The sequence below is a fragment of the Megalops cyprinoides genome, chromosome 15, assembly GCF_013368585.1.
Source record: "Megalops cyprinoides isolate fMegCyp1 chromosome 15, fMegCyp1.pri, whole genome shotgun sequence".
Lineage (NCBI taxonomy): Eukaryota > Metazoa > Chordata > Actinopteri > Elopiformes > Megalopidae > Megalops > Megalops cyprinoides.
Genome location: NC_050597.1, coordinates 13,414,073 through 13,441,186, shown reverse-complemented (window position 1 = coordinate 13,441,186; position 27,114 = coordinate 13,414,073). Strand labels below are relative to the sequence as shown.

General features: G+C 46.2%; 1 protein-coding gene across 2 annotated transcripts in view; it reads right to left on the bottom strand.

Annotated features, from left to right (window-relative positions):
* Positions 1-1,300: 1,300 nt before the first annotated feature.
* The window catches only part of LOC118789951 (serum response factor-like), a 29,754-nt gene continuing 3,940 nt past the window's right edge, over positions 1,301-27,114 (bottom strand). The window contains exons 2-8 of one of the 2 annotated variants that reach the window (XM_036546702.1): positions 19,415-19,681; positions 8,902-9,151; positions 7,248-7,412; positions 6,365-6,481; positions 3,798-3,989; positions 3,142-3,218; positions 1,301-2,827 (exon numbers count right to left, since the gene is read on the bottom strand). In XM_036546702.1, coding sequence (XP_036402595.1) covers positions 2,729-2,827; positions 3,142-3,218; positions 3,798-3,989; positions 6,365-6,481; positions 7,248-7,412; positions 8,902-9,151; positions 19,415-19,681 — 1,167 coding nt within the window. In that variant the 3' untranslated portion in view covers positions 1,301-2,728. Of the gene's footprint in view, positions 2,828-2,995; positions 3,219-3,797; positions 3,990-6,364; positions 6,482-7,247; positions 7,413-8,901; positions 9,152-19,414; positions 19,682-27,114 lie in introns of those variants that run through there. The other variant, XM_036546701.1, reaches the window with a different exon arrangement.

Below are 27,114 nucleotides of genomic sequence, written 5' to 3'. Positions count from 1 at the left end.
CACAGTGTTGATAGATGGTCCCCCCCAGCACTCCTGATACCCAAGGGAGAGGTAGAATGGAGGAAAACAAGGAGGTAGTACGTGAGACATGAAAACAAGTCACTCAGATGGCAAAGGAGACACCAGCCCCTGTTCTACCATCAGCACTGGAACCACACTGAGCTTGAAACAACCAAAAATGAAAGAGAGAGAAACTGGTAGGGTTCTGGCTTGCTTACTTTTAATTTGCTTTTACAAACTATTTGCTGTCTGGATCAGCCAATCAGGGGACATTGAGAAGCATCGCATTTCTCTCACAAGACAACTGACAATCCACTGGCACAAGGAGCACATTGTTAAATGGCTACACTATCGGAGAAACGTCTGCTCTTATGATGCTAGCGGTATTACGTGTTTTTCTTTGAGTTCTCCTGAAAGTAGCCAGGAAAGATATATGCTACCTTGTTTAAAAAGTAAAATGTCCAAGTATCAGAAAATTTGCAATGTTCATTGCTTACCCTACACATCCTAAGCAATCACATGGTTCAAAATACAGAACCAGACCTTCACAATTGTGCATGGCTCTAGTTCTGGCAGTAGACAGGGACTACCAATGCCCAAACCAGGATCTGTGAAATGCCCCAGCGTTATGCTAAAGTCAGCTACGCTGATTTGAACAGAGAAGTTACAGAATAATTGTACTCTTCCAATGCATTCTTCCATTTCTCTTAGGCTGTACTTCACATTGTAAAATAACATGATGGCATAAATATACTGTGGAAAATTACTGAAATCATGAACTTAACCGTTAACATAGGAGGTTTAAAACTAAACAAACAAAAAAGACAGCCCAACCATGTTTAACAGTCAACACAGTCCCTTTTCTGTAGAATTATAGAGGCACAAGGCTGGTATGAGGGGCGAGGACAGCAATGTGGAGCTGAAATATATGACAAATGGCTACAGTCTAGCAATATCTGTTCAATGGTACAGCAATATCATGCACTGAATAGGTTTCAACTCTGAGAGGCCATGACTCATGTCACTCAGTATAATCCTGCTCCTATACCGAACCAAATAGGTAATTCCTCCACAGGTACTTCCCCAAAAACTGACACCAGAATCATCTCACCCAACCCTAATCAAAAACTCAACCATTATGTGAAAAAGCAGTACCTGATCCGGGACTCTCTTTCACATAGACTTAAACAAGTGTACCCTTAAAGTTAAATCAAATGAACATTTAAAAGACTCCAAGTCACAGGTTTAGGGAGCCAAAACAGCTCATAGTGTTTTCCAATAAAATACAGCAAAACCCTGTATTTACAATAATTTTACAAATCACAAAAACAGTTCCAAAGAGGGTGTTTGCAAGCACTCTTGCATATTTGATGGGTACATAATTAGTACAGGCAATGCATCACTGAGTTTTCCCTGTCTGAATTTCAGAACCAGCTTTGGTCCTCTTTCTTGCAACTGGGCACTGATGGGATTTGGGTATAGTAAGAGGAGTTTGATCTGGGACAGGCCCAGTCTGACAGTCTCCTGCAACCAATGAGGACTGATTTCTGTCCCTTCACCGCAATGATTTGAACCAGAGCTCCAAATAAGTGACTTCAGTAAGCTCTTTCCTTATCACCAGGACAGCAACCATGTCAATGGGGAAAACATTACAGTGCACCATAGTGCTAAACCTACATCTCCTACACAAAAGTTCCATACCATGGGTCTTTCCTTCTTTTTTTAAAAACAGGAAGGTCAGGAATACATGCACTAATGTCATGGTGTATGTTAATTTTTTTACTTAATTGGTTTATACTGACCATGTGAAGCAAACTTCATCGAAGTTCCCCAGAAACTGGCAAGTAAATAAAGACATTGGATTAATGTTATTAAATCCCTTGAGAAATCAAGACAGGGAGGCTGGATTATAATACCACACCCTCCTGTCCTCTCACACCTGTTTGCACTGCCAACAGCGAAAGGCTCTGCATGAGCTCTGTTCTAAGATACCGCCCTCAGAATTTATGATGTGTCCAGAACCATCGGTTATTTGGCACAATATTCTGTCGAAATAGAACAGAAGACGACAGAGCTTTGGCTCCCGATTTAAGAAAAATGTCCTGGCTCTTATTCCCTAGTAGCATATATAAATCAACATAATATACACCTATTTTACATTCGTTCACATACATAACGCGTAAATAACCCATTTCTGCAAGTCAGTCACATATACATACATACATATAAAACCAATACATTAAAAAACCCGGCCACATGCCATTGCACAAACAGGCTAAAAATATCATTTTTGTTTCAATTTAAAAAAGAATTATATACATTTCCATATTTTGTTATATCTCACACCTTCCAATTCTGGCCCATTTACACTCTCCTCTCATACACACATGCGCACCCACGTACACACACGCCCACACACACACTCACACACCAATGTCTCTTTGGCAGAAGTGTGAAGCCACAGCACCTGCAGTGTGTGCAAGTCTCAAGAATTTATTTTTTTTTTTTTTTAAAGCACACACAAAAAGACATTCTCAGGTTAACGAGAATGGGTCCAAAAGACGCAAAGTCAAAACTTCACCTCCTTCCTATGCTTCAATGTTTACACATAGATTTGTAGAAGATGTTTACAAAAGAAACACTGTGAAAGGCATCAATAAATAACTGTGGCAGTCTGTATTCATACAGCGTCTGTGTGTCCTTGGGTCGGCGTTTGTGCATCTGTCCGTCAGTCGCTCTTTGCGTTGTGGGCGGCGTCCAGGTTGACCACCTGCAGCTCTGTCAGGTTACTGCTGCTGCCGCTGCTGGACTGCTGGCCAATCACCATCTGAGACGAGAGAGAGATGCGTTAGCATGGACTGCATGGGCAACCAGCACTCGTTACATAACCAGGATTTATCATGAGACAGAGGCCTCCCCAGTGTACGATCACAGAGAGGACTCGAGGAGAACAGAACACTTACAAAGACGGTTAAAATGCGTGTTCAGTGCCACCTAGGTCTGTTGTCAAAGCAACCAAAAACAAACAGTGCAAGGAGAAAGCGAGAGTGGGTTTTTAACATTTCTGTGCATCTGTGAAGTCAACAGCATGCAAATTGTAGAGAGAATGCTGACACTTGAGAGGTGGAGATGTGGACGTACTGGGTGCAGCTGTACTGCAGAGACGGGGATCTGGACCGTTCCCGGGGGCGCTGTGAGGAACACCTGAGAAACAGCACCTGTGGGAGGGAGGCAAAAACAGCACTTTGCACAGTCAGAGGCCACTCCACTTGTTTCTACACAATGACTGTCCAGAGCCACCATCCATCAACTGCTCAGAAGTTCTTGCAAATGCACTTAACCTCTGTCAGATGTCAGGTGGGCGATTCGCGGCCTCTTCGTAGTATATTCTATTACTTGTTCCCTGTTGAGGTTACTTGATTCGGGAACTTGATGTGTTGAATTATGGTGTAATCAGTCCTAAGTTGCACCATTTTTCAAAGAAATGAGTCATCATGAAATACCTCTTAACCCAACAACTTAGAGGAGTTTATTTGATTTCTCTATGAAATTGCTTAGCAACTAACAATCATGAAAATGTCCTACATGCATATTGTATTTCATCTCATCTGAGTCTGAAGACCTTCATTTCCAGACTCCCTCAGTCCTTTGTTACTTCCCACATTGTTAAAAACAGAAGAGTGCTACACTACTCATTTTTCTGACCTTAGCTATGCCCACAGTTAACTGCTTTGACCTAACTGCCCCCCCTCTCCTATTGGTGGGGAATGAGCACAGCTGCTCTGTGATTGGCTCACCCGTGTCCTGGCCCTGTGAGTGGGAGACCTGCATGGCGGCAGGTGCCTGGGAGAAGGCGTTGAGCACGGCCAAGCTGCCGTCAGGGAGCGTGGGTGTGGAGGCGTACATCACTGTGTGGGGGCTGGGGTACATCATGTGACCTGCCATGGAGGTGGGCACTGAGGAGGTGACGATGGTGGCTGGTACACTCACTGTGGGAAGGAAGGAAGAGGAGGGAAATAAAGATAACATAAGGGAAAAGGGAGACCTCCCCGTTAGCACACATCAGAGATAGCATGCCCTGCCTACCTTGATCAGTTGAACACATCAGTCTTATCCTTATTACTACATTGTATTGGTCTTCTCTACATTTCTTAATTCATAAAAGGTTACACACAGTGAACTGACTGAATGGTTGAGGATCATCTTTCAAAGGGCACATCACTGCTATTGATCTGACACTTTGGCTGATGAATAGCCAAAGTGCCAGATTCTTGATGGGGTCAAAAAATAAAACAAGGAACTGTTCATCTTCAGTAATGCGTGAGTGTGCCTATGTGTGCATTTCCAGCACCATACTCTAGGTGGCAATAGAGCATTTGTTAAAGCTCAGGGAAAGTCTGCACTGAAAAGCATCTACTAACTTAACTCCACCATTATCCCCCTTGTGACAGACTGAAGCTAAGTACTGTAACATTGTACATTCCAGTAGTGCTAGATTGCCTGCACCACTTCCCCACTCAGCTCCTCTTTTCAGAGCAGATCGAACAGAAGAATCCTGCTCTACACTCAACCAGCATCGAGAGCCTCCGGTGGAATTTGCACGTCAGTATTCGAATTTAATCTGTAATAATGCCTGGATATGGTGTGAGAGCGTATATGCGTGAAAAATACATGTAATCAGTTGAAGGAGTAAGACTAACCCTCCTTACACCAAGCCAAGTCTGTTCTAACAGTATCAGAAAGTAACAGGGAGAGGCGTCACGGAATCACCCATGACACTGCTTCTGCACTGAAACACGGAAAAAAGGACTCTTGTTTTTACCGTACATATTAAAAGACCTAAAAGTGGTTGACCAAAAAGCTTCACCCCTTCAATGCTCCATTTTCAATGGTATACCATATTCACCAAGTTTGTGCAACAGAAGTGAAAGTCAGGAGGCTGGGCTAGTTTCAAGCAAAGGACTCATCTGTTGAACAATACAACATGGTCATCAGTTTTAGCACTGCTACCTTACTGGGGCGGAAATCCATACAGTACTCTTAGATATACAATATTGGTAAGGACACAACATGCCCACAATGCCATAAATGAACTGTCACAGGCAAAGTTTGGTTTGGGAACCATGCGAATTTTGGAAATATGGTTTGTTTTCTCCCCAGTGTTTCAAATTGCATCACAGGCACAGACAACCCTTCTAATGCCTCCCTACGCCCCTGTGAGTTTGGGTCCGCGCCCTGCCTGTACCCCTGTGAGTTGTGAAGCCAAGCTGTGACAGGAGTCTGTGTGAGACGATGTGAGGATGCTACAGCAACCTGCCTCTGCACAGGTCATTGAACAATCATTTCTCACAACAGAGAGCCATTCACATCAGCATTGCTCTACTCACTGCTGCCACGTTCTGACATCCTTCTCCCTCCCTCATTTTGATCAGCATTTGCTTATCCACGCAGCTGCTCATGTAACAGTTTTACATGTTACTGTTACTGACATGTCACTGTACTGAAAGTACACTGCAGCAAGATGTACACTAGTATACTCGAATCCCACATACTGTTGGAGCACATGCGGCGTACATGTGGTGTCATTACATTTTGAAGGATGTGAAAAGAGGATTCTGAATGTGAGACGGGTACCTGGCAAAGATGAATACAGTGAAAGTGTGCCTGGGCCAGGGCTCATGCTGAAACCCTGCCTGCAAACGAGTCCCAGTGAAACGGATGGGCGCACACAGCAGGATTTGCATGTGTCTGGGCTCTGGGAGTTCTACGTACTTACAAAGCATATTCTTGCCTGATAATCTCATTACGGGACTCACAAAATGGGTGCTCTATTCTCCTCTGGCAAAAATAAAGCCCCCTGATACAGTGCACTCGCTTCGCAGTTGTGTTTATCCAGAGCGATTTACAATGCTTACATTTTTATATGATATCCATTTACACAGCCAGGTATACCCTTGCCCATGTGTACAACTGCAGTGCCCCACCTGACAATATAACTGGCAACCTTTTGGGCAATGAGCTCTGCCCTTTACCACCATTCCATGAGCTGCTACATCTACAACCAAGTGAATGTTATCTCAATAAAAGAGCCATCCTACAAGGGTTATGGAAATGGCCCTGTTTGCATGTTCCCTATTATCACTTTCTTCTCACCAGATGCATAGGGCACAGTTCAAGTACACAGTCTGGTAACACTATGCTCTGTTCCAAAGGGGGTCCAAGTACCTTTCTCTCAATGTTGCTGTTGCACTTACCGTCTGCAGTTGGAATAATCATTCAGGCATATGGACGTATCCGTTTCAATTACTAAAGACGACGTAGATAATCAGAGCAAGGAGAATTTGCATGGATGCGAGGCCTTTACCGGTGGAGCTGGTGGGGGCCTGGGAGACCTCGGGGCTGCTGTCGCTGGAGTTGATGGAGGCCTGCTGTGTGGTGGGGTGCACCTGGATGGCCTGGAGCTGCTGTGGCATCCCTCCGCCTGTGACACAAGGACGAGACTGGCAGTGAACAATAACACCCACACGGATCTGCGGCAGCTCTACAGCAAGGCTGCGAACACTGAATCAGCTGAAAGCAGCGGGCCCTGTCGGGGCTGCAATTTATCTTTAAGTCTCATCACTCAACCGGCCTCCACTGCATTTGAGATTCTCAGTTTACGTACTCTGTACCGCTACACCTACTCCATTCTATTAAAAAATGGTTTGTAGCAGAGGCTGAGCCAATCTCACTGACAGGCCCAAACCACTGATCCAGAATCACTTCCACTGAAGTCCCTCTTGCTCTGGCGGAGACACGGGATAATCCTTCCAAGTATTTTAAACCCAGTTACAAATGCGGGGTGTTGGTGGAAGAGCGTATCTGTGGATAAAGCCAGCTCTCTTCATCTGCTTGGACAGCTGCAGTGTTCAGACCGGGCAAAACCACACTCTGCCCCCAATACCCAATCCTTCAGGGCGGCCTCCCTCCTTCCATTCTGCCTAAACATACCTTCCTTACTCCTTCTTCTACTCCACCCATCCAAACCATCCAACCCCACACTCCCACCATCTGTCTCTCTAAGCCAGACTCCTTCCATCCCTTCTCCCGTTAATCCCTCCACTCTCTCTTCTTTCTGCCTGCCTTCCCCTCTTTCACTCTGTTTCACTGCCCTTCCCCCCCCTCTCCCTTCTGCAGCAGACACACAGGCACGCATGCATACACGCACGCACACACACCAACACACTAGCACACACGCGTGCGCTGACCTGTGAGCGAGACGGCCGCGGGGAAGCGGAAGACAGCTTGTTGGTTCTGCTGTGTCTGGGCAGCCGCGGCGGTGATGGTCTGGCCAGGCTGGCCCTGGATGGCCAGAGAGTGCTGCTGCAACTGGGTGAGTGGAATGGTGGGGGTGCCGGGGGGGAGCGGAGCGCCTGTGGGGGGGGTTGGGGAGGTTTGAGGAGGTTAGGCGACACCAAAGCGCATCACCCTGTTGACCACAACTGCATTGTGTAGATATTGATGTGACAGAGTGAAGCTGTCTGGCTGCTCTTGGGATACGTGAGTGTGGTGCATTTGGCTGTGGCCTGCTGTCATGTGCCAGACTCTGCTGTAGATAGGGGGGGTTTGGAATGTACTGACACCATGGAAAAGTGTCACAATGCTCTCCCTCTCTCCCTCTCCATCCACAACTCCATGACTGCTGTCACGCCTACTACAGCACCAGAACACCACAAACAATGCCCTCAGAACCAGCCTCCATGACCAAACAGATTAGTCTGAATACTGACACGTTACTCAGTATCCCTCTGTCAATGAAGACATTTCTCTATGGAACCCTCTGCTTTCTCAGCACACTTGGGTTTGAGCTGCTTATTATCACATTCGTTACCATGACCACACTGCCATTGATGGCTAGATGAATACAGCTAAGGAATTTGATTGGTTGGAGGCTCTGGGTATTGTAGGATTATGCCACATTATGTCTGCCTTGACATCTTTTCTTTAATGGTCTCATTGGTTCCAGTGTGCAGCATTATGAGCAGGAAGGAATTCCACAGGTACTGTGACATCACAAAGAGTAAGGGCTCTCACGGAAAGAGAGAGAAAGAGGTGGTCAGAAAGAATGAGTGAGAGGGTATGTGCAGGTATGCACTGTAATCTTCTGCATGTTAGACATTTTTGTGTGTGTATGTGTGTGTGTACGTACACATGTCTGACACATCCGCAGCTGCTGGGGATGTGGATAGTCTGAAACCTTCCACGCATTAAGCTCATCAAGCTGTAGCGGAAACTTCCGACCACATCACAGCCACCAAGATTAAACCCAGCCTGTTCCTCTGAGATGTGAATTTTCACAGAGGACGGTGCTTCCCTGACAAAGTGTCATGCATGGGTTTGTATTCGTCGCCCGAGCTGGGGGCCCGTGAAAAACGTCTTAATGATAATTTCAGCGCGAGCCAGAAGTCTTCATTGAATATTCATGACCAATTACAGATCATGCTTGGCAGGGTCCTCTGCACTGCTTTGGTCTTCCTGATTATTCTGCCCTGCCAATGATACTCAAAGGCAGGAGCTCTTTCTCCTGGATCCATGCAGCCTTCCCGCCCTTGCATTTTGCTTTGTAATACTAACCCAGCCAGGCTGCTGGCAGGTTGTCACAATGCAAAACATGCACAAGGTTGAGAAACCGCCATAACCTCTGCATATCTGATATCCTGTTAAGGAACAGCAAATGAAGCCTCATATCTAAAACCTCAAGCATGGTTACAAGTCCTTGGGTCACAGTTTTGGGTACGCATGTAATCTTCCATGGTAATAATAAAATTAGAGACCGATCCAGATAACATCTCTCTGAGATGAAGCAGAGGGCTTGCCCCTAGCTCAGACTCAGTGTAGGACTCCGCTGGGCGCCCTCCTTACCTGACATGAAGGTGAATCCACTGGGCAGCTGCATGACGCCGGCCGAGGCGCCGCCAGCCTTAAGCACGGTGCCGTTGGCGCTGGCCATGCTGTTGGTGCTGGCGCTGGCGGAGACGGGCGCCAGGTAGTTGGTGATGGGGAAGGAGGGCCCGCTGCTGACCTGCATGGTGGTGGAGGTGGTGGGGGCCGTGGACTGCGCACTGGTGGTGCCGGGCAGGCTGGCCACCGTGAAGGCCGGCTTCAGTGTGTCCTGCGGATTGGGCAGGGAGAAGACCCAGCGCTCAGCGGTGGTGTTGGACAACGGTTTTGGAATTTACTCCAGAGAAAACAAGTGCACTCTGTTATTTGAGGTGATTTTAAAGGATACGAGCCCTAGGCAAACTTAAAATTGAATACGCTCTGTGGCAGGTATCAAGTACTTACATGCATCATTGCTCACTCTGCCCTGCATTCTGCCAAGCTTAGGAAACAAACCTCCTTCTCCACTCAGTGATCAAGGCACACTTCCCACCAACCACAGATTTTCATTAGAGGAAATGAGGAACGCAAATCCCTATGAAAACTGCTTTCTGCACTGAAAGGTCCTGGATAACCTAAAGACTTGCATGGCAACAATTTGCTTAGAGCCAGTGAATTAGCTACCCCACACACAGTACACAGTGTGTAAAAACTAAACAAAATCTGCATTACTGTATCTCTCCTAACCATCTCACAGCCAGGAATTATACATTACATTACTGTCATTTAGCAGATGCTCTTCTCCAGAGTGACTTACAGAGTTTACAACTTTACACGTTACCCATTTATACAGCTGGATATTTACTAAGGCAATTCTGGGTTAAGTACAAGGTACAGCAGCAGCGGCCAAGCGAGGAACCAGCAACCTTTCGGTTATAAGCCCTGCTCCTTACCACTACACCACACTACCACCTCCACATGTAGGTTAGTGGGAGGTTGACCTGAAAATGCAAACATGTGGCCCTGTGCAATAAGCTGATGTAAATCTAAAGGCCATGCCTTGATAATGAGCAGAAAACCATCAGCTGCTGCCAACACAAAAGATAGTTCCCCTTTCAGCACGGACATCCAAGAAACACAGCCAGTCTGTCAGGAGTGGAAAGAATGCAGGAGATGAAATCCTGGCTTTTGTGTTCTACAGCCAGGGGAGGGTCTAAAGATGTGATTCCTGTACAGGAGATACAGCTGCAGAGGGGTGTTCCTCTGGGCTCTCACACTGTGCCAGTAGGGCAGCTACAATTCCCTCCTCAACAGGGCAGTGTTTGCATTCTGCATCTCCCCTGTACATATATATGTATATATAAATATATCCCCTGTATATATATATCCCTGTAGGCTATCGGTGAGACTGGTTACTACAGTGTGTACAACACTGCAGGCTACAGGTAAGCCCTGCCTCCCACAGACTTCCCAACTACCAACAGCAAACCACGCTGAAGTCAAACTGCATGTTGCACTTTCACAAAAACCTTTGTCACATGACATCCAAATTGTTCCAATAGCAAATAAGTTAAAAGCGTGTGAATGCAAAGCTGCCGTCCTGTCTTTAGCCACCAAAGCCTGCAGCAAACTGTATATGCGTGCGCTGTGATACGGACAGCGTTCCCAAAGCTCTCAGCAGACAGATACAGCGAGGGAGAAGCACGAAGCCTGCCAGTCGTAAATAAGAGTGAACAGTGCAGTCTGTCTGCGCGGTCATGTTTAACAACCAGCCGCTGCTGCTTTTTATACGTAACCAATTCAGTGGGTGAGAGGTAATAAAAGAGCTGCAGATGGGCCCGCCCGCCAGGCCTGGGAGGCTTCCCCCGTTCCAAGAACACACAGAGCGTTTCACAGATAACGGCCCCACGCCGCCCTCCCCCCCGACCCTCCGGCCTCCCCTGCGCCCTCCTACGTATCACACAGGAAGCGGGGAGACGGCTCTGAAGGGGCCCCCAAAACTCCACCATTTGCCGGGGGTCAAAAAGTCACATCTGCACATTACTGGGGCGGGCTTTCCAGGTCATCATCCAAAATGCAACAGGCAAATAATGGGGCTCAGAGGGATTTAATGCTTGGAGGTTGGGGGTTATTTTGAGCTAATGGAAAGCAGCCGCATGACTGTTCCCGTGACCACCTCTCCGCTGGGCGTCTGTCCGCGAGCAGCCCCGCGGCACAGCGGCGCTAGTGTCTCCGCTATCCGCTGACAATCCCCTGTCGCCGGCGGGGAGGTGCGACAGTCTGCCAGAGCCGCGGCAGACAGACAGCACGAGCGCCGAGCCGCCGCAGTCTGCCGGCGCAGACGCAGAGGGCCGACCGCTGATCCCGCAGCCCCGCGGAGGCCAAGGCCCCCCGTCACAGAGCCGCTGTGGGGAGACACGTGCACGGCCTGCCCTTCCACAGCGGGGGGAGAGGACGAGGGGAGGGGAGAAACGGCCTGCCCCACCAAGGTCACCGGTTCCCAGCAGCAGAGCAGCCCCAGAGTGGGCCTGGAAGATACTCAATCGCATAGCATCTGATCAAACCAAAGCAATCAAGCAAAGCCCAGCTTTATGTAATTCTGGATTGGCACACAAAGCAATAACTAGCCCTATCATAAAAGCTTTTTTCGCAGGGAAACTTTAGTCTGGACACTGTTTGAGGCAGCACGAGGCAGCCTGGACCTAGGAGAGGCAGCACGAGGCAGCCTGGATCCATGAGAGGCAGCGTGAGGCAGCATGGGCATGCGGGGAGCGTGACTCTGGGGTGTCTGCAGCAGGCTGGCTGCATGACAGGGTGGAGCTGTGGCGGGTAAATGTGGGAACAGCTGAGGACACAGACAGCTGTGAGGAAACCCGAGTGGCTCAGGAGCACGTTTAACCCTCTCCACGCTTACGGAGGCAGGGGGTACGCATGAGCAAGGCTACAGCGCTAACAAGGCACCCATCTACTGCCTCTAACAGATAGCATGTCCAGTGGCAGCCTTGCCTTGCCTCATCCTCAGCCCTACACTGAGACATACTCTCACTGAGACACACTGAGGGCCTCCACACTGTGAGCGGCCAGTTCAATGCCAGACGCAGCACCCTGGTGCACAGCTTACACTCTGTAGCTCCCTTCCTGAGGCCAAACCCAATGCATACACTGCAGACATGGAACAGGCTTGCTATTGCTAGACACAACCTCCGGCCTGTTCTCCACTCCCACCCGTCAGGATCTTTGGTCTTTCCCTTTCTTCCCATTTGTTTTGCAATCCCTCTAAAGTCCCCACCTACTTCATTCTTTGAAAAATGCTGCTACATGACTTATAGACTACAGTCAAAGTGAATGCTGTATCTGAGAAAAAGAAAAACCCCACAACAGTGGTTTCCAGGTTCATTTTCTTTCCCACAAAAGTAGAGTCTCAGTCAGTGGTTTGACTCCATGCCTTGGCACCTGGATCCCATCTCACTGATTGGTTTAAGACACTTCCTTGACACAGACGCCCCTGCAATCTCAAGCCGCTCTGCCTGTGTTTACGCAGATCTCTGAGTGGACATAATGCACTGACAGATGACCTCCACAACCCATCCATCCATCATCCCACCTCCACCTTCAGGCTCTAAGCAGTGATCTGTCTGGAGCTACGCCCAGAGGTTCTGCGGCTTTAAAAAAAACACCATCACACAATGCCACAGACCACTTCCAACATTCAAGTAGTCCAAATTACCATGCAGCCAAATTTAAGGGGGGGAAAATGCTTCACATCTCAAGAGCTTTGATTGTATTCAATTATTGATTGCAACATTAGGTAAAGAACGGGCCCTCAATCTAATGGAGTCCTCATTTTAAACCCTCTAACATCAGAGCAGCATTATAATTAAAAAAGAAACAACAAGCCCAAAACTGGTTATGCAGTCTATTAAAGTGAAAAATTGTGAAGAAAAATTCAAACAAATCTCCACTTCTGTTTTTGTCCAAATTTGGGGTTAAAATGTCAAAGTTCAAAAGTACAACAATAAAAACCCTTGACTTCAACAGGATCATATACTTGCAATAAAGAACACTGGCTGTATCAATCGGACAGAGCAGGATTCTACATAACGAGGGGTTAAAACCACTGAGGGGGACAACCGGCGCCCTACTGTGCCCTAGGCAGGGGGTCCATTGTGCATCCTGCTGGTCTCTGTCCTGGCCCTAATCTTCCATTTGCTGGCTCTCATCCCCCAGCCTGTCACGCTGCCAACCATATGGAATTCACAGCTCCATTTGGGACTGCTAAAAAAGGCAAGGCAGCCCAATTTGAAGAGGTGCAGCCAATGGCTGGTGCCCCGTTAAATCCCTCACTGACAAGAGGGGCGTTGCCTTACCCATAACCCCCCCCAATATCTGACACTCCCTCTCTCTGCTCTGCTTGTCACTTCGCCCGGACGCCCGATTTAGGAGCAGCCTTGTGATAAGGGTGCATAACTGAGTAAATTAACTTTCCATTATCTCAATGACACTCTTCTGTCACCCCTCCCCCCCCGGCACTTAAAGCTACAGCTCCCCTTGCTTACGGAGATCACTTTAAGACCATGTATGTAGTATGTTGCCCAAGGTCACTAATACCTTTTTCCTCATGAGTGTTCAGACTCACCAGATTTACCACAATGAGGGATAAAAGACACATGGCTGCCACACTTGGGTTTAGGTATATTGTTCACCTCCCTGCCATGGGGGTTCAGTAGCTAACTCAAACATAAACATAGAGACATTTTTAGAAATCGCAGTATAAGGAAAAAGAAGAATAGCCACAGCAAATACAGCAAAATTTCGACTGCATTGTAAAACACAAGACTAGAATTTTCAGTATGAGAGTCTGTAACCATTAATTTACCCTTTAAGTAAAGAGCACCATTTCAGCCATTATCTTTTCATTAACACAGCTGTTTCAGTTTCTCCTCAAGAAAAAACATCCAGTGTATCACAAAACTACCCCCCACCCCTCCACTGTGGCCTACCCCAGACTCCAGTGGTCCAACACAAAGGATGCCTAATACAGCTTAACCCCACCACCCACCCCAATCACCCGAAACAGGGCTGAAAAAGCCGTGGTTTCATGGCCGCCCCCTGCTTGAACTTTACGCGTCGGAATGCGGCGCTCACGAAACGTGATCTGCTTTAGTGAGCGCAAGGAACAGTAAATGGGCCAGTAATTACGATTATCAAGACTTCAGATCCCGCATGGAACACCGCTGGAGAGCCCTGCACAACAGGAATGGATAAAGACCAAATCCCCAGACTGCAGTATTAGCGGCAGTTAACTTGCGGTTGGGCGTAAAAAGAAAACCACTAACCACTCAGTGAGATAAATGGATGAGAGCCTAAGAATGGGGCTGGTACAATACAGCAGGGAGCAAACTCATTTGAATTTATTTACCCATGCTTAGGAAAAGCTGCAATCTTCTTTTGGAAACGCTCTGCAGGCGTGCATTAATGCGCCGATACAGATCTGACGCTCAATCAATCTGCACCAGCCGCCCCAAGACGGTGACGAAGGGGGGGGGGGGTAGGGATGTGCTCGTTAAAGAGGGGCTCCCTTTGGCAGCGGGAGACGGTGCAGCCCGCTGCTCGGAGACTCCGCATCTGCGATCTCGCTCAGCCGGTGGTTCGGGGGGGAAGGGAAGTCCGTTATGATATTAGCTGTCAACACTGGACAGTAATTCAAAAGGCAGAGTGCGATGTCGGGCGTGGAGAAGCAGGAAATGCCTGGCCAAGAAGGGCCGGGCGCTTCTTACCCCCACAGCCCCCTCTGGCTCACCTCTGACTCACGCCCTCCGGAATATCACCCGCAAAATTCGAGGGAAGAGCTCGTCATAATTATCAACAAACAGGGCTGTAGAATGTGCTGTTTATAAGCATCGCAGACTGTGTGGTAGAGAACAAATGATACATTTTCTGTTCTTACGCTGTCTCGATCAGTGTTATCAGACTACGCTGGGGACCTGAAGTGATTTGTGATATTGGACACGCTTGGACTTTTCCAGGAACAGAATCTTGGAAGGACTGCTTAGATGAATATGATGTGCTACATAATTGCATGACAGGGTTGTGGAATTTCCATTTTCACCTCACCTTCTAACAGAGGTGGCTGGTGAGCTACAATCAAAGGAGGCAGAGGGCTTCCATTTATTTGACGACGATCCTGAACATGCACTTGATTGCTTAACAAGCATACCAATATATAAAAGATCACCTACTCTAAGATGACTTATTTCTACTTTGGTTCATGGCGGTGCAGAAAGATGTGACCACAGATGAGATAAAGGTAGTTTAAACAAAAAACTGAAAAGTTAAAATCCAAACCCTGGCCTCTTCGTCATAATCAAAATTATTCCATGCACCCCAATTTTCAATGAATGTATATGAAAACTGCCATAAAAACAGTTCAACGTGAAGTCCACAAAGGTTTTATAATGCTAACAGACTTGACACAATCAAGTGTAAAGAAGCCAGCTTTGGACACCTGAAACTGATAAATCTTTCACACCCTAAAGCAAGTGCAGGATGGTAACCAATTTAAAGGTGAATTCTCTGCCATCCTCTGCTCACTGGCCACCACTGGCTGATTCCCTTTATCTGTAAGGCACTACGTCCAGGTGAAGCAGCGCACACTACTGCCACTAAAAGGGTCCCAGGCATGGCAGGCTGACAGAGCAGCAGTTTGAACAGAGGCCCACATGCCGCAGTACCATTAACTCCTAGGAGATCTGAGCTTTGCACGTTTTAACACTGTACGTAAGTTCACAGAGGCCAAACCACAACCAACCATTTTGCTTGTTTATAGAAGTTTATGTAGGAGACTAAATGGATACCCCCCCCCCCCCCAAAAAAAAAAAAACAGCCCCCAATTCCTGTGACAGAGAGGGGCTGGGAAACATGGCTTTGTGACTGAGCCAGGAGAGGTCAGTGAAAAAAAGAGAACACATCTAACGGAACATTTCTGCCAAATGTTTCCATTCCATTTGTCCTCTAATGTACACCCTCCCCATCACTGCCTGCCCCCCCCCCACCCCAACTTACCATACTCCCCCATATCACTAAATTAAAAAAAAAATCAGGACTCCAAAGAGAGACAGCTGCAGCTTATAAGGAATGTGAGGGACCTCAGCCAAGAGAGCAGGCAGGGAAACAATACTATATATGGGCATGGAGGCAGAATCAAATTTTTATCAATGAGGAGAGCACAGCCCAGTGTGCCTGTGCTGATGTGCCATTACATGCTATAGCTGAGGCCACCCCAGAAATGTATGTTTATACAGAGATGGCCAAAAAATAAAAATGTGGGAACAGTCGCCGTCTCTGACAGCAGGTTTAAAAGAAATAAGCGGTGGAGGAAATGAAGGCAGCCGACACCTGCTTTGTGTAGTGTGGCAATGGCAGGACAGCTGAAGCATAAGGGATTATACAATCTGCACTAATAACCCCTGTCTGAACGCTAAAGAACATTAACAGCTTCACTGCCGATGCATACTCTGCAGCTAAAGGGGGGGTGGAAGGCATCAAGAGCTTTAAGACCAGGCAGGGCTGGACACAGAAGCAAATGCAGTTTAAGATCCCTTTATCAAGGGTGAAGACTTTTATAACTATGTGCATGCACACCATTAAGAATACAAGAAAAGGGAATTTACTCAAAAGCAAGAGAAACACCAAAGAGGGAAACCACTCATACTAGCAAAACCTAAGATGTGACATACACAGTTTTACTCAAACGATGTTTCACGGATTCACTGGGCACTGACCTACAATCATAGAGTCATAAAGCCATACCAGCTAAAAAGCATGTTTATTTTTCTTTCTTGGCAGCCACCAACTGACGTGTATAAATAACACTGGCTGTTCAGCACTCATGTGTTACTGATTGTTCTTAACTTTGAATTCTTTTCTGGTTACTTACACATTGTGAATTCTATGTGGGACATTCTGCAAAAAAAAAAAACCTTGAAAAAGCAGGCCTCTTTCCTAAATTACCAAAGTTAGAAACAAACTGCAAAGTACTGGTACTGAATAGTCGAGGCACTAAGGTATATTTTCTTCGTGTGCCCTCAGCAAACTGATGCAAAGCATGTTTGGCTCTCCCAAAGCTTTTATTCCCTTTGTCTGTGTTCACCTTGACTCATGTCAGCATTGACAAGTTGCAGTGCTCCTAATTTAGACAGACCTAAACATCCTTCCACCATGTCATCTGCTCTCTCCTTTTCACTACCCCCACATGAAAAGACAAGAGAGGCTACTTAGGCAAATTAAAAATGATATACAACATGATTAGGCCAAACCTTGAACAGCAGGGTAGAGCGGTTACACGAAGTTCAAGTTTAATGCAACGCAACCCGTTCGCAAACACACACTCGACGACACAGTGTTTTAGATCACCGTGTTTTTCTTCGCGCTTTTCCACAACCTAACCTAATGAATTAGTTTTAATCTCTCAGGGTCCCTGAGGGATTTCCAGTGCGTCCATTAGCACTCTCGTGGTAATTTATGTTTAAATCGTGAGGCACGGACTACCTTTAGTGTATTAGTGTTGAAACACCATGTCACGAAAAAACAATAAAATATATAAAGAAAAAATAAAGGCTGTTGGTTAAAAAAAATCCATGTTAAACTTAGGCTGACCCCATTAAATCCCAAGAAACAAAGCCATATACATGTACCAAGACAGAGGAAGGCAATCTGGTCATTTAAGACAAATACCAGAGCTAAAATGGAGCTAATCGTGATGACGATCGTACATTCAGCAAATTGCAGAGAATACGAATGGTAGAGAAGGTCATCACTGCAATGTGTACACTGGGCGAGATGATGGCAAAAGCTTGTCACTGAACAACACTGAATTTGGTGCAGAGGCTGTTCCTTCAGGACTGCACAGTATGTTCTGGGTCTCATTTCCTTTGATGAGTGTTTTGTTAAATAAGCCCCTGTCAGTTTTAGACAGGCAGGTGGGTGGCGAATAGGTCTTGTTCATATTGTCTGCGAGTGCCATGCTGACTGTATCCACCTGTAATGCCCAAAGCTTTAAAACATCGTTATTGTGTGGTGGCACTCAGTCACTCACTGGGTCCATCAGGTAATGACTTCATTATGTGTGCTTTGCAGATGCCCTTTTCCACAGTGACTCACATGGTTTACAATATTTACATGTTATCAGTTTATACAGCTGGATATTTACTAAGGCAACTCAGGTTAGATACCTCGCCCAAGGGTACAATAGCTGTGGCACATCTGGGAGTTGAACTTGCAGTCTCCTTGTTACAAACCCTCAGTTTCTAGCTTTGCTTCTTCCAATCTTAGCGAGGATAAAAAAAAAAAAAAGAACTACAACTGAAAAGGAGCTGTGGATGTTTTCATCATCTTGTGATGACACAGGTAATTATTTTGGGGGAGCAGCTCAGTCTATCAATAAATGGGTGAATGGACTACTTCTACAACTGCATGTCATGCAAAGTTTGCATGAGTGATAGTGAGGGAAACCTACAGAGGACAGAGAATGGCAGCAGATATTTGCAGTTCACCTATGAATGACAGGTAACAGTTCCATCATCTGTTACATTTAAGAACGTTGAAGCTGATAATGTATTTTCTGGTACGTAAGATGCTTTTTTGCCACCAAAGCTTGCAGGTGAACTATGGTCAGTCTTAGTCACAGCTGAAAAGTCAGGTCCGCTTATCAATCCGAGACAGCACGATCCAAAATGGCAGGGTTGTGCACTTCCAAGGGCTCAATGTAGAAATATTATGGCCCTGCCAGATCAAGCTAGGCTCACTCAATGAAACTGTGTCACATCCCATCAGTTTACCACATAGACTTCAGGGTAGCCATGGCAACCCTTTCCTCTGTTCCTTTTGCAAGTAACATGTAATGAAAAAAACTGCCTTCAAGACAAACTTTACCGCCACATTCACATTTCAGCAGGGTGAGCACCACGGCAAAACATGCAATTTTTAATCAAAATATCTTAAGCGCCACTACTGAAAATATATTATTGTAATTACACTAGCTAATGTCAAGGACAATGCCAATACGTCTCTTCATAACAGTGACGAAAAATCACTCATTTTATAAAACACAGCTTCTCTAGAGCACAAGTAAACTGGAAAACCATGGTAACTATGACCCTGACAACTGAATAATTACTTTCCTTGATTTCAAAGTTTTCATATTCAATTTAAAAAGAATTTTTTTCTCTTGCCCTTCTTCCCTTTTCACAGTGAAAGTTGGGAAAAGCCTAAGAGTTAAGCTTCTATGAAAAAATGTCTTGTCTTTGCTCAAAACACCACCACCTCACATCGAAATGACTAAAATACATCACAGGTATTCCTCTCTTGGTCTCAAAAAAGTGGGGAAGTTTTACAGACACCCCTCAAGTTTCAAAACTCCATCTTCTGTACATTTCTCTTACAATAACATCCGTGCAATGCATCTCAACAGAAACAGCACAGTGTGAATGCAAGGTTTTGAAAACTATTGGTTGTTAAAAAAACAGGAAGTGAACTGCCAGTCCACACAACGGCTCACCTTAGTCTCCCCGCAGCTGTCTGACTCGGAGACCTGGTAGGTGAGGTCCGTCTCCTCGAACCCGGTGGCGCTCATGCGCTGGTCGGTGGTGGGGTCGGAGCGGGGCGGTGAGTCGGGCGAGTTGAGGCAGGTCTGGATCAGGGCCTTGCCCGTCTCGCTGGTGATCATGGGCTGCAGCTTGCGCGTGGCGAAGGTGTACACGTGGCCCGTCTCGCTGGCCACCAGCAGGAGTACCTGGGTCCCCGTCAGTGTAGAGAGCTCGTACGCCTGCCGGGGGGGGGGGGGGGGGGGGTACAGGGATGAGGAGTCAGAGATGGAGTGCCACTCACAACCGCACTCTTTCATTGAGTGCTGCTCTCCCGCAAAGAATGCAGAGAAATCTACAAGCCTCCCTTTGCTGATGACTCCCATTGAAAAGGGCACAGTTCAGCACTGGATCGCTCACAATTACAGCATTCAACAGCTTTAATCACTCCTTCAAAGACAGTGCTACAATGACGGGGACTTTCCTCAACAGCGGAGCCAAGAACTCTCAAAAGAAAATATCAGCCAAAAAAAAAAAAGAAAATACATTATGTTCGTGAACTCTGACGCACAATATCAACATAACTAAAACAACAGAAGATAAAATTCCAAAAATAGCACAAACACGACTGCATGGGATTGTATGACTAATTACGTTCCTCTGGGAGAAGCTGCGAGAGAGCGATGCGGGGCTAATAAGTTGCGATGCGATTTAATGCGGCGTATGCAGACTGATTACTTCCAAGCACCAAGACCCCCCATAAGGAGAGGGTGAGACAGGAGAGCACTGCAGCAGGAAGAGAGGCCAGGTCTGCGGGGGGATGGCGTGCTTTGGCCAGTCCTACCCTTGCAACCTGTCCCACATCTCCAGAGAGCCGCACTGATGGACGGATCAGCTTCTATGAGGCTACACCCCAGCGCTGGCGGCAGGTCTGTAATGCCCCTCCGTGGAGACACTGGATTTATCAAGCCGTGTGTGTGTGTGTGTGTGTGTGTGTGTGTGTGTCTGTGTAGGGGATGCTTGGACACACGTTTCCCAGGCCAGGAGGAGGGGGTGCAGTGTCATTAGGATCCCCCCTGCGAGGACAATTAAGGCAGCTGATAAATGGTGCCATCATCAGCCAGCAGACCCTCAGCAGGAGGAAGGCAGCACCGGCGCAGAGGCAGGCACACGAGCATCGTCCACTAAGCAGCACAGCCTCTTTACGCCTGCGTCTCATCTGTGGCAGTCTACAAAGCCCCTCCACTGGAGTCCTGCATTCACAACCGCGGCTTCAGCACCGGATTTATGCCCTGAATAAGTACTGTTAAAAAAAAAAAAAAAAGTTGGCTGATTGGCTGTCTTATTGCCTTGGTGACACAACACAGTCTGGTCACACTAAACAAATGCCATTTATGTGGCAGACAGCATGAAGTCACATTAACAGAAGGTGGGGGAAGGGGGAGGGAAAGTGGCCATTAAAATAAGTAATGTTACAGAAAAAAAGCACAGAGGAGACTGGTATGTTTACACATACTATTTCTATAAATGTTCCAGATGGATGTGTGTCCATGTGATTTGCAAGCCAATTTGTCTCTGGAAATCAATGGGTGGATTTTACTGCAAAAAAAAATGCATGAACAATGAAAGCCTTTGCAGCTGAGGCTTTCCATCAATTGACTTTACTTGAGACCAACGTGCACGGCACACAAATGTTCTAATATTTATTAGAATAAACATTTGCAACATGATGCCATGCGGCTTGCAATAAAGGCTCAAAAGGATTCTGCAGTTCTGATGTAATGTGATGCAATGACCTCGTCCAGTTCTGTTTTTTGCGAGTTGCTGTTGGAGAGTCTGCAGCACGGACTCATTCCTAACAAGGCAACTGACGATTTGTCAGGGCAACCCTTTTAAAAGAGATGTCAGCATCAGGCTAAGGAGCTTTCACAGGCTGGACAGGCTGAGGCTGGACTAAGGGGAGAAAGGTCTTTGATTAGGAGGGATGGAAGCAGGGGGAGAGAGTCCCCAAACAGGACCTGGTGAGGTGCAGTTTGTGTGGGTCTTTTTTTATAGGACCCCACAGTGAGGCTGTAATTCCTCATCCACACTCAGCCAACAAGGACATGACACCAGGCACCAGGACTATATGTTATTAAAGCAGCAGACCAGTGTCATGATCCTTTCTCCCTACACTCCATGACACACTGGTAATTGGTTTTTATTAGTAGTAGTACTATTACCATTATTAGGCAGACACTCTTAACAAGAGTGGGTTACAGGGCTAGTACAGCAGCATTAGAAGATATATACACAGAAAATAAAAGACATCAGTGCATGTCCTAAGGGTATGGGAAGTGTACATAATAGGAAGTAACATCACATGTGAAGCATCAGACTGAAAGCTACGAATGTCTAGAGAAATCTGAAATATGAAACGTGGGCCAGTTACAAACATGCACATTCCCAGAAACCTGAGACTTGAATACTCTGTGGATGAATAATATTCTAATAAGCCACCTCCTCTCCTTTCGTTGTCCCCAGTCACTGTTTGAGAAGTAAGGTGTGCTGACTTTGTTCCCCGAGCGAAAGAGAACTGCTGAGCTGGGCTGTACAATGTTGTGTAATGTTGTTTCCTCAGCAACACTGCGTGAGAATCCTTTTCTTTAAGACTAGCTAATGTGCGTGTGTGTAGGTACACATGCCTCTGCATCACACATCAGATAAAGGATACTGCACACACAAGCCTTACTGGATTTGTCTGAATGCACCTACTCAGAGCGATGAGATACCCCAGAGGCCTGCACTCTGCTAGCTACTAAAAAGTAAAAAACACCATCTCCTTATTTAAGATAAACTGTTTAAAATAACCCGGGGCTTGCAAAAGCATTGCTTCACCCAAGAATCCGGTGGAAGTGTTCTTTAGCTATGCATTTCTGCATAACAGATGCAGAATATTTCAACCAATGTGTGTGTGAAGCAAAAGAGGGATATTAGGGGGTGCAGAATCCTTCATAGGATATTTGATGTACAGTTCATACAAACACAGAGGCATTACTGCATGTTTTACGGAGGAAGAGACATTATTTTGCACTGTGCTGCACACTGCTGGCCCAAACACTGTCCCTGGCACTGGTCTCCCAGCGGCAGCAAAGAGCGGCCCAAGCGGTCACCCATACACAGCCGTGATGGGTCAGAAGGGGACACTGTGGTCGCTTTGACATACTGGCTCATTATTCCACATCAGGGCCAAGCGTCTGCGTGTTTCCCAGCTGAGCGATGGACCGCGCGGCCTATCATTCACCGCTGCTTGTCCCCTGTGACCGTCAGCCGGACGGGCCAGCTGCCCTGGGCACATGCACGTGCTCACATGCACGTCTCTCACTCCTGTCATAGCTCAGGCCTGATGCTTACGTTTTATGTGGATAACGTGAAGAGCTTTGTGATTTGTGTGCAGACATCTTCAGCATCATTACATTACATTATTCAATAAGCAGATGCTCTTATCCATAGCAACATACATGTGTACATTTTTACATGTTACCCATTTATACAGCTGGATATTTACTGAGGCAGTTCTGGGTTCAGTACCTTGCCCAAGGGTACAGCAGGAGTGCCCCAGCGGGGAATTGAACTGGCAACCTGTTGGTTATGAGCCCTGCTCCTTACCACTGTGCTACACTGATGACCCCATATCCAGGTAGGTTCCTGTTGCAATCATTTTCAATCTGTCACAGGGGAGTGACATAACTGGGAAAAATCTGTATTTAGGGAGAATCAAATTGTTTCACCAAGCCAGAGAGGGGGAGACCAGAGATCACGGAGGAGGAGGAGGAGGAGATGATGAGAGCGTGGCTGGCAAGGCCTCCTTATTCCCAGCCATGCCCACCTCACTCTGCCTCCTCACCAGGGCCAGCAGGGCCCTCCCCAGGAAACAGGTGGGTGGGTCACGTATGTGGGTTATACAAACAGGCAGCACAAACAGAGCCTAAATAAATACGACTGATTAATTAGCACGGAGCAACTTCTCTCCAAGTTAGTTTCAGGGGGAACTGTGAGTGCAAGCTCAGGAATTCCAGTGAAGCCGACCTTTATCACCTGCATCAAAACGTCATTGGTGTAGTCCTCAGCAAAGACCCTTTATTCAAAAAAGATGTTTGATCTCATTTTTGTTAGGGGTTCCAAATGCCTGTGCAAAGTAATACATAATGTCACCTGCTTAAGGACACCAATCCATTTCCATGGCAACCCCACAGGTTACAGAATACCCAATCCGTACATGTATGAGATGATAAATTTGAGATTATAATAAATTCCTTTTTCACTAGAACGTGACTTTGTCATACTGTATTTCACCGTTGTTTTATACTCTTAAACGGAGAATCATTTGGCTGTTGTCTAAACGCTTTTAACCTTCGGAATGAAAAAAATCAATTTCCCACCTGTGTTGCACAGACTGTAGGTCTGGCTGCCAGTTATGCTTGTGGCTACATCTGACTCTGTACGCAACGGTTTCATCACATAAAAACACTTAGCTTCTTACAAAGGAAAAAGGAAGTGACTGAATATGACAGGAATAAGGGCGGTTTAATTCTTCTTTGTCTGATGACCTCATTATGTGGACAAGACGAGCAGTTTCAGAGAGTGATGCTGTGTATGGCTCTGGAGATATCTCTCAGTACAGTTCACACTCCCTCAGACTGGCAAGATAGAGCTGCTGCTGTGAATGAATGTAAAACACGGCCAGCTGCCTCTCTGGGAAGCCACAGCGCAGATGCCCACCTCTTCACTGCAACACAGTGGCTGCCCACCTTCCCACTCCCCTGTACAACCTGGCCCTGCTGTCTGAAGCCAGCCCAACTAACACAGCACACCAGACTGCCTCGCTGCCGTCATAACCCAACGCACAACAGCATCACCGCAAATACGAGCTCAGCAAGAAAAATCAATAAATGATGAAATTCTGCCGTGCTTAAGCCCCAGCAGAGTTCCGGGTTTATCCAAACTCCCTCCAGACCCGCGAGCGCGCAGCTCCTGAGCTGCATACCGAAGGGATGGGGCCCCATGAATATCCAGCAGTGCACTCCCACAGCCAGAGGGCTGCAAACCCAGGCAAGGCAGAAAACCTGCACACTGGCAACAGCCCATACCTCGCTCCTCACGATTAACGAGCTTGCCAGTGTTAGCAAGGATCACCCATCAGCAGCTGATTGCTTTTCACTTAACTGTGCCTAAGGTGGTGCTGTAGCATTGCCTTCAAAATAAATCATTTTAAAATTACGACAAGGGCCTGCATTTTGGCGTTTACTTTTGATCCCATGCCGCACAAGCTAAATTAATGACAAAGCCAAATAATTTCTTGATCTAAAGTGATTACGTCATCAGTGGGTCATTGGCTTTGCTGGAATGAAATCTGTACAGTCCTGAACAACTGTTAACTCTTGTGTTTCACCCATCATCATATCAGGAAACCTGCATAATACCCATGTGAGTTTTGAATAGCACATGACCTAACCTGGATCACATTTGCTATCAAGATTAAGTTCATGCTACAACACTTCCGTTCCTCTCGTAAGCCTAACTGGAGATCAGATCTATCTGTCCGTTAGACAGATCACTAACTAAAGTGCATTCTGCAGATAAGCACTGCTGAAGACCTCCCCTCTCAAAAAGGTAATGCAGAACAATCACAATTTATCTACAAGATGAGCGCACCTCTGACAAAAGGAAGTGAGTAATACATGGCAGCTCCAGAGCCACTGCATCTTAAGGGAAGTCTTGGTGATGATCAACACTGAAACACAAGCAAGTCTTTATTGTAACAAACAGAAAGGCTTACGATTTTAACAGAGATGACAGATTGTTTAAAACCCAGTCGTTTACCTCTGTTACAACTAAAATGACTTCATCTCAACTGCACAAAGTCAGAAACACCACATTTGATCAAGTCAAAAATGAAATCAGCTGCCACTAGGTGATCCTCAGTTCATTAATAACAAATCAAAAACACATTCAGTGCCACTCTCAGTGTAAGGTAAGTCCTCTGCCTCTATAGCTTATTAGACATGTCTGGAACATGTACTCTATTCCACAAGGGTGAACCTGTGATCACTAATTTCCATTGGTGGAGAGGGAACAGAGCCAGTGGGCTGTCCATAGCTGCTACCCCTCCCTGGAACACTGTGCCCTGAAGAAGGAACTTTTACAGCCTGGCCATCCTAAAGGCCAGTAGCTGGGAGTGGATGAGAGATGCTGAGATATTACAACACCAGTCCTAACCAGATTCGGCATGCAGAGTACTGATGATTCACTGGGCATCCCTGAGTCAATCAGAGACACGAAGGAGTATATTATATTTGGGGTCTCAGAACTGGGAGGTTAGCACACCAGAAGAAAACACAATAGCATTGTACTGAGATATTTATTTCACAAAGTCCTTAGTTTGACTCTGCTTTATTTTGTAAAAAAGAAATGTTTTAACTGACAAGAAGAACCTCACTGAAACCTGAAACACCAGTGATTTACAACCAAGTCAATGGGGGAACCTAAATGATATCCCTGTATGGAGCCCAACAAACTGAAAAAACCTCTCCAAACAATAAATCCCAAAGCTGATGGTGATTCTGACAAACACCATGTGAAACTCCAGTGTTATACAACAAATGCTGCAAAAAAGTTAACAGAACAGAACTGTGGCAGACACACGTTCGTCTGCTATTCAAAAACAAAAGAAAGCGTTATTAATGTTAAAAATTAATCCTCCTATTACAGTGTTAACTTTGTTCCTCTTGCACAGACTCAGTGGGGACTGTCAGGACCTGTTGAGATGTAAACTATATGTCCTAAAACATCCTGAAAATACTCCTTTACCCAGACAGAGTGACAGATATTTGGGCTTCCATTAGTTGGGAGGGATAAACTTCAACAGCCCTTTTTCAAGGAAAAAAAAACCACTGAGTGCAATTTGAAGTGGGTACACACTGTCAGCCTAGTAAATAGACAGGCTATGTGTAACAGTCAAAGGGCAAGAGTGGCCCACCTCTGACACGTGCTAAACTGAAAACGAAACAGACATCTGATTCTCCTCAACAGCCAATCATGACCCAGACACCCAGCCCCGCTGTGGCGATTCCCAGGAAATGCTAGTCTGTTTCTGGCAGAGAGACTCCAAACTTCATGAAAAAAATCAAGTCCTTAAAAAAGATTTTGTGAGCATTCTTAACTGACACAGTGTGATGTACTAAACATGTGTTTTCATAACATATTCAAAATAGCCAATCCACTTAAACATAGTTTATAACTGGAGATAATGCCATCAAAACCCTATCCTGTTTTGATAAGGTTGATCAGGCAACATCAAAAACAACTTCACTGCATGATCTAACAGTATGTCAAACAACAAAGTAGTCCCATATCACAGGGCTTTTGGCACTCTAGTATCAAGGTGAGAATTCTTTCCTTGTTATGTTCATTGACCAGACAGCTGTTCCATTACAATGCAGTTCAAGTGATGCGTGACACATCATCATCGTTAAAGTGAGTAACCATGGTGGAACTCCTGAGACTTCACTGAGGTGAACCATTGTTCACAAATCCTGCCAAAAAATCACTTTATTTTGTATGCTGATGTCACTTCCTTGTCTGAATTTTCCAAATAACAGAGAAAGATGATCATATTATTGCATCCATAAAAAGG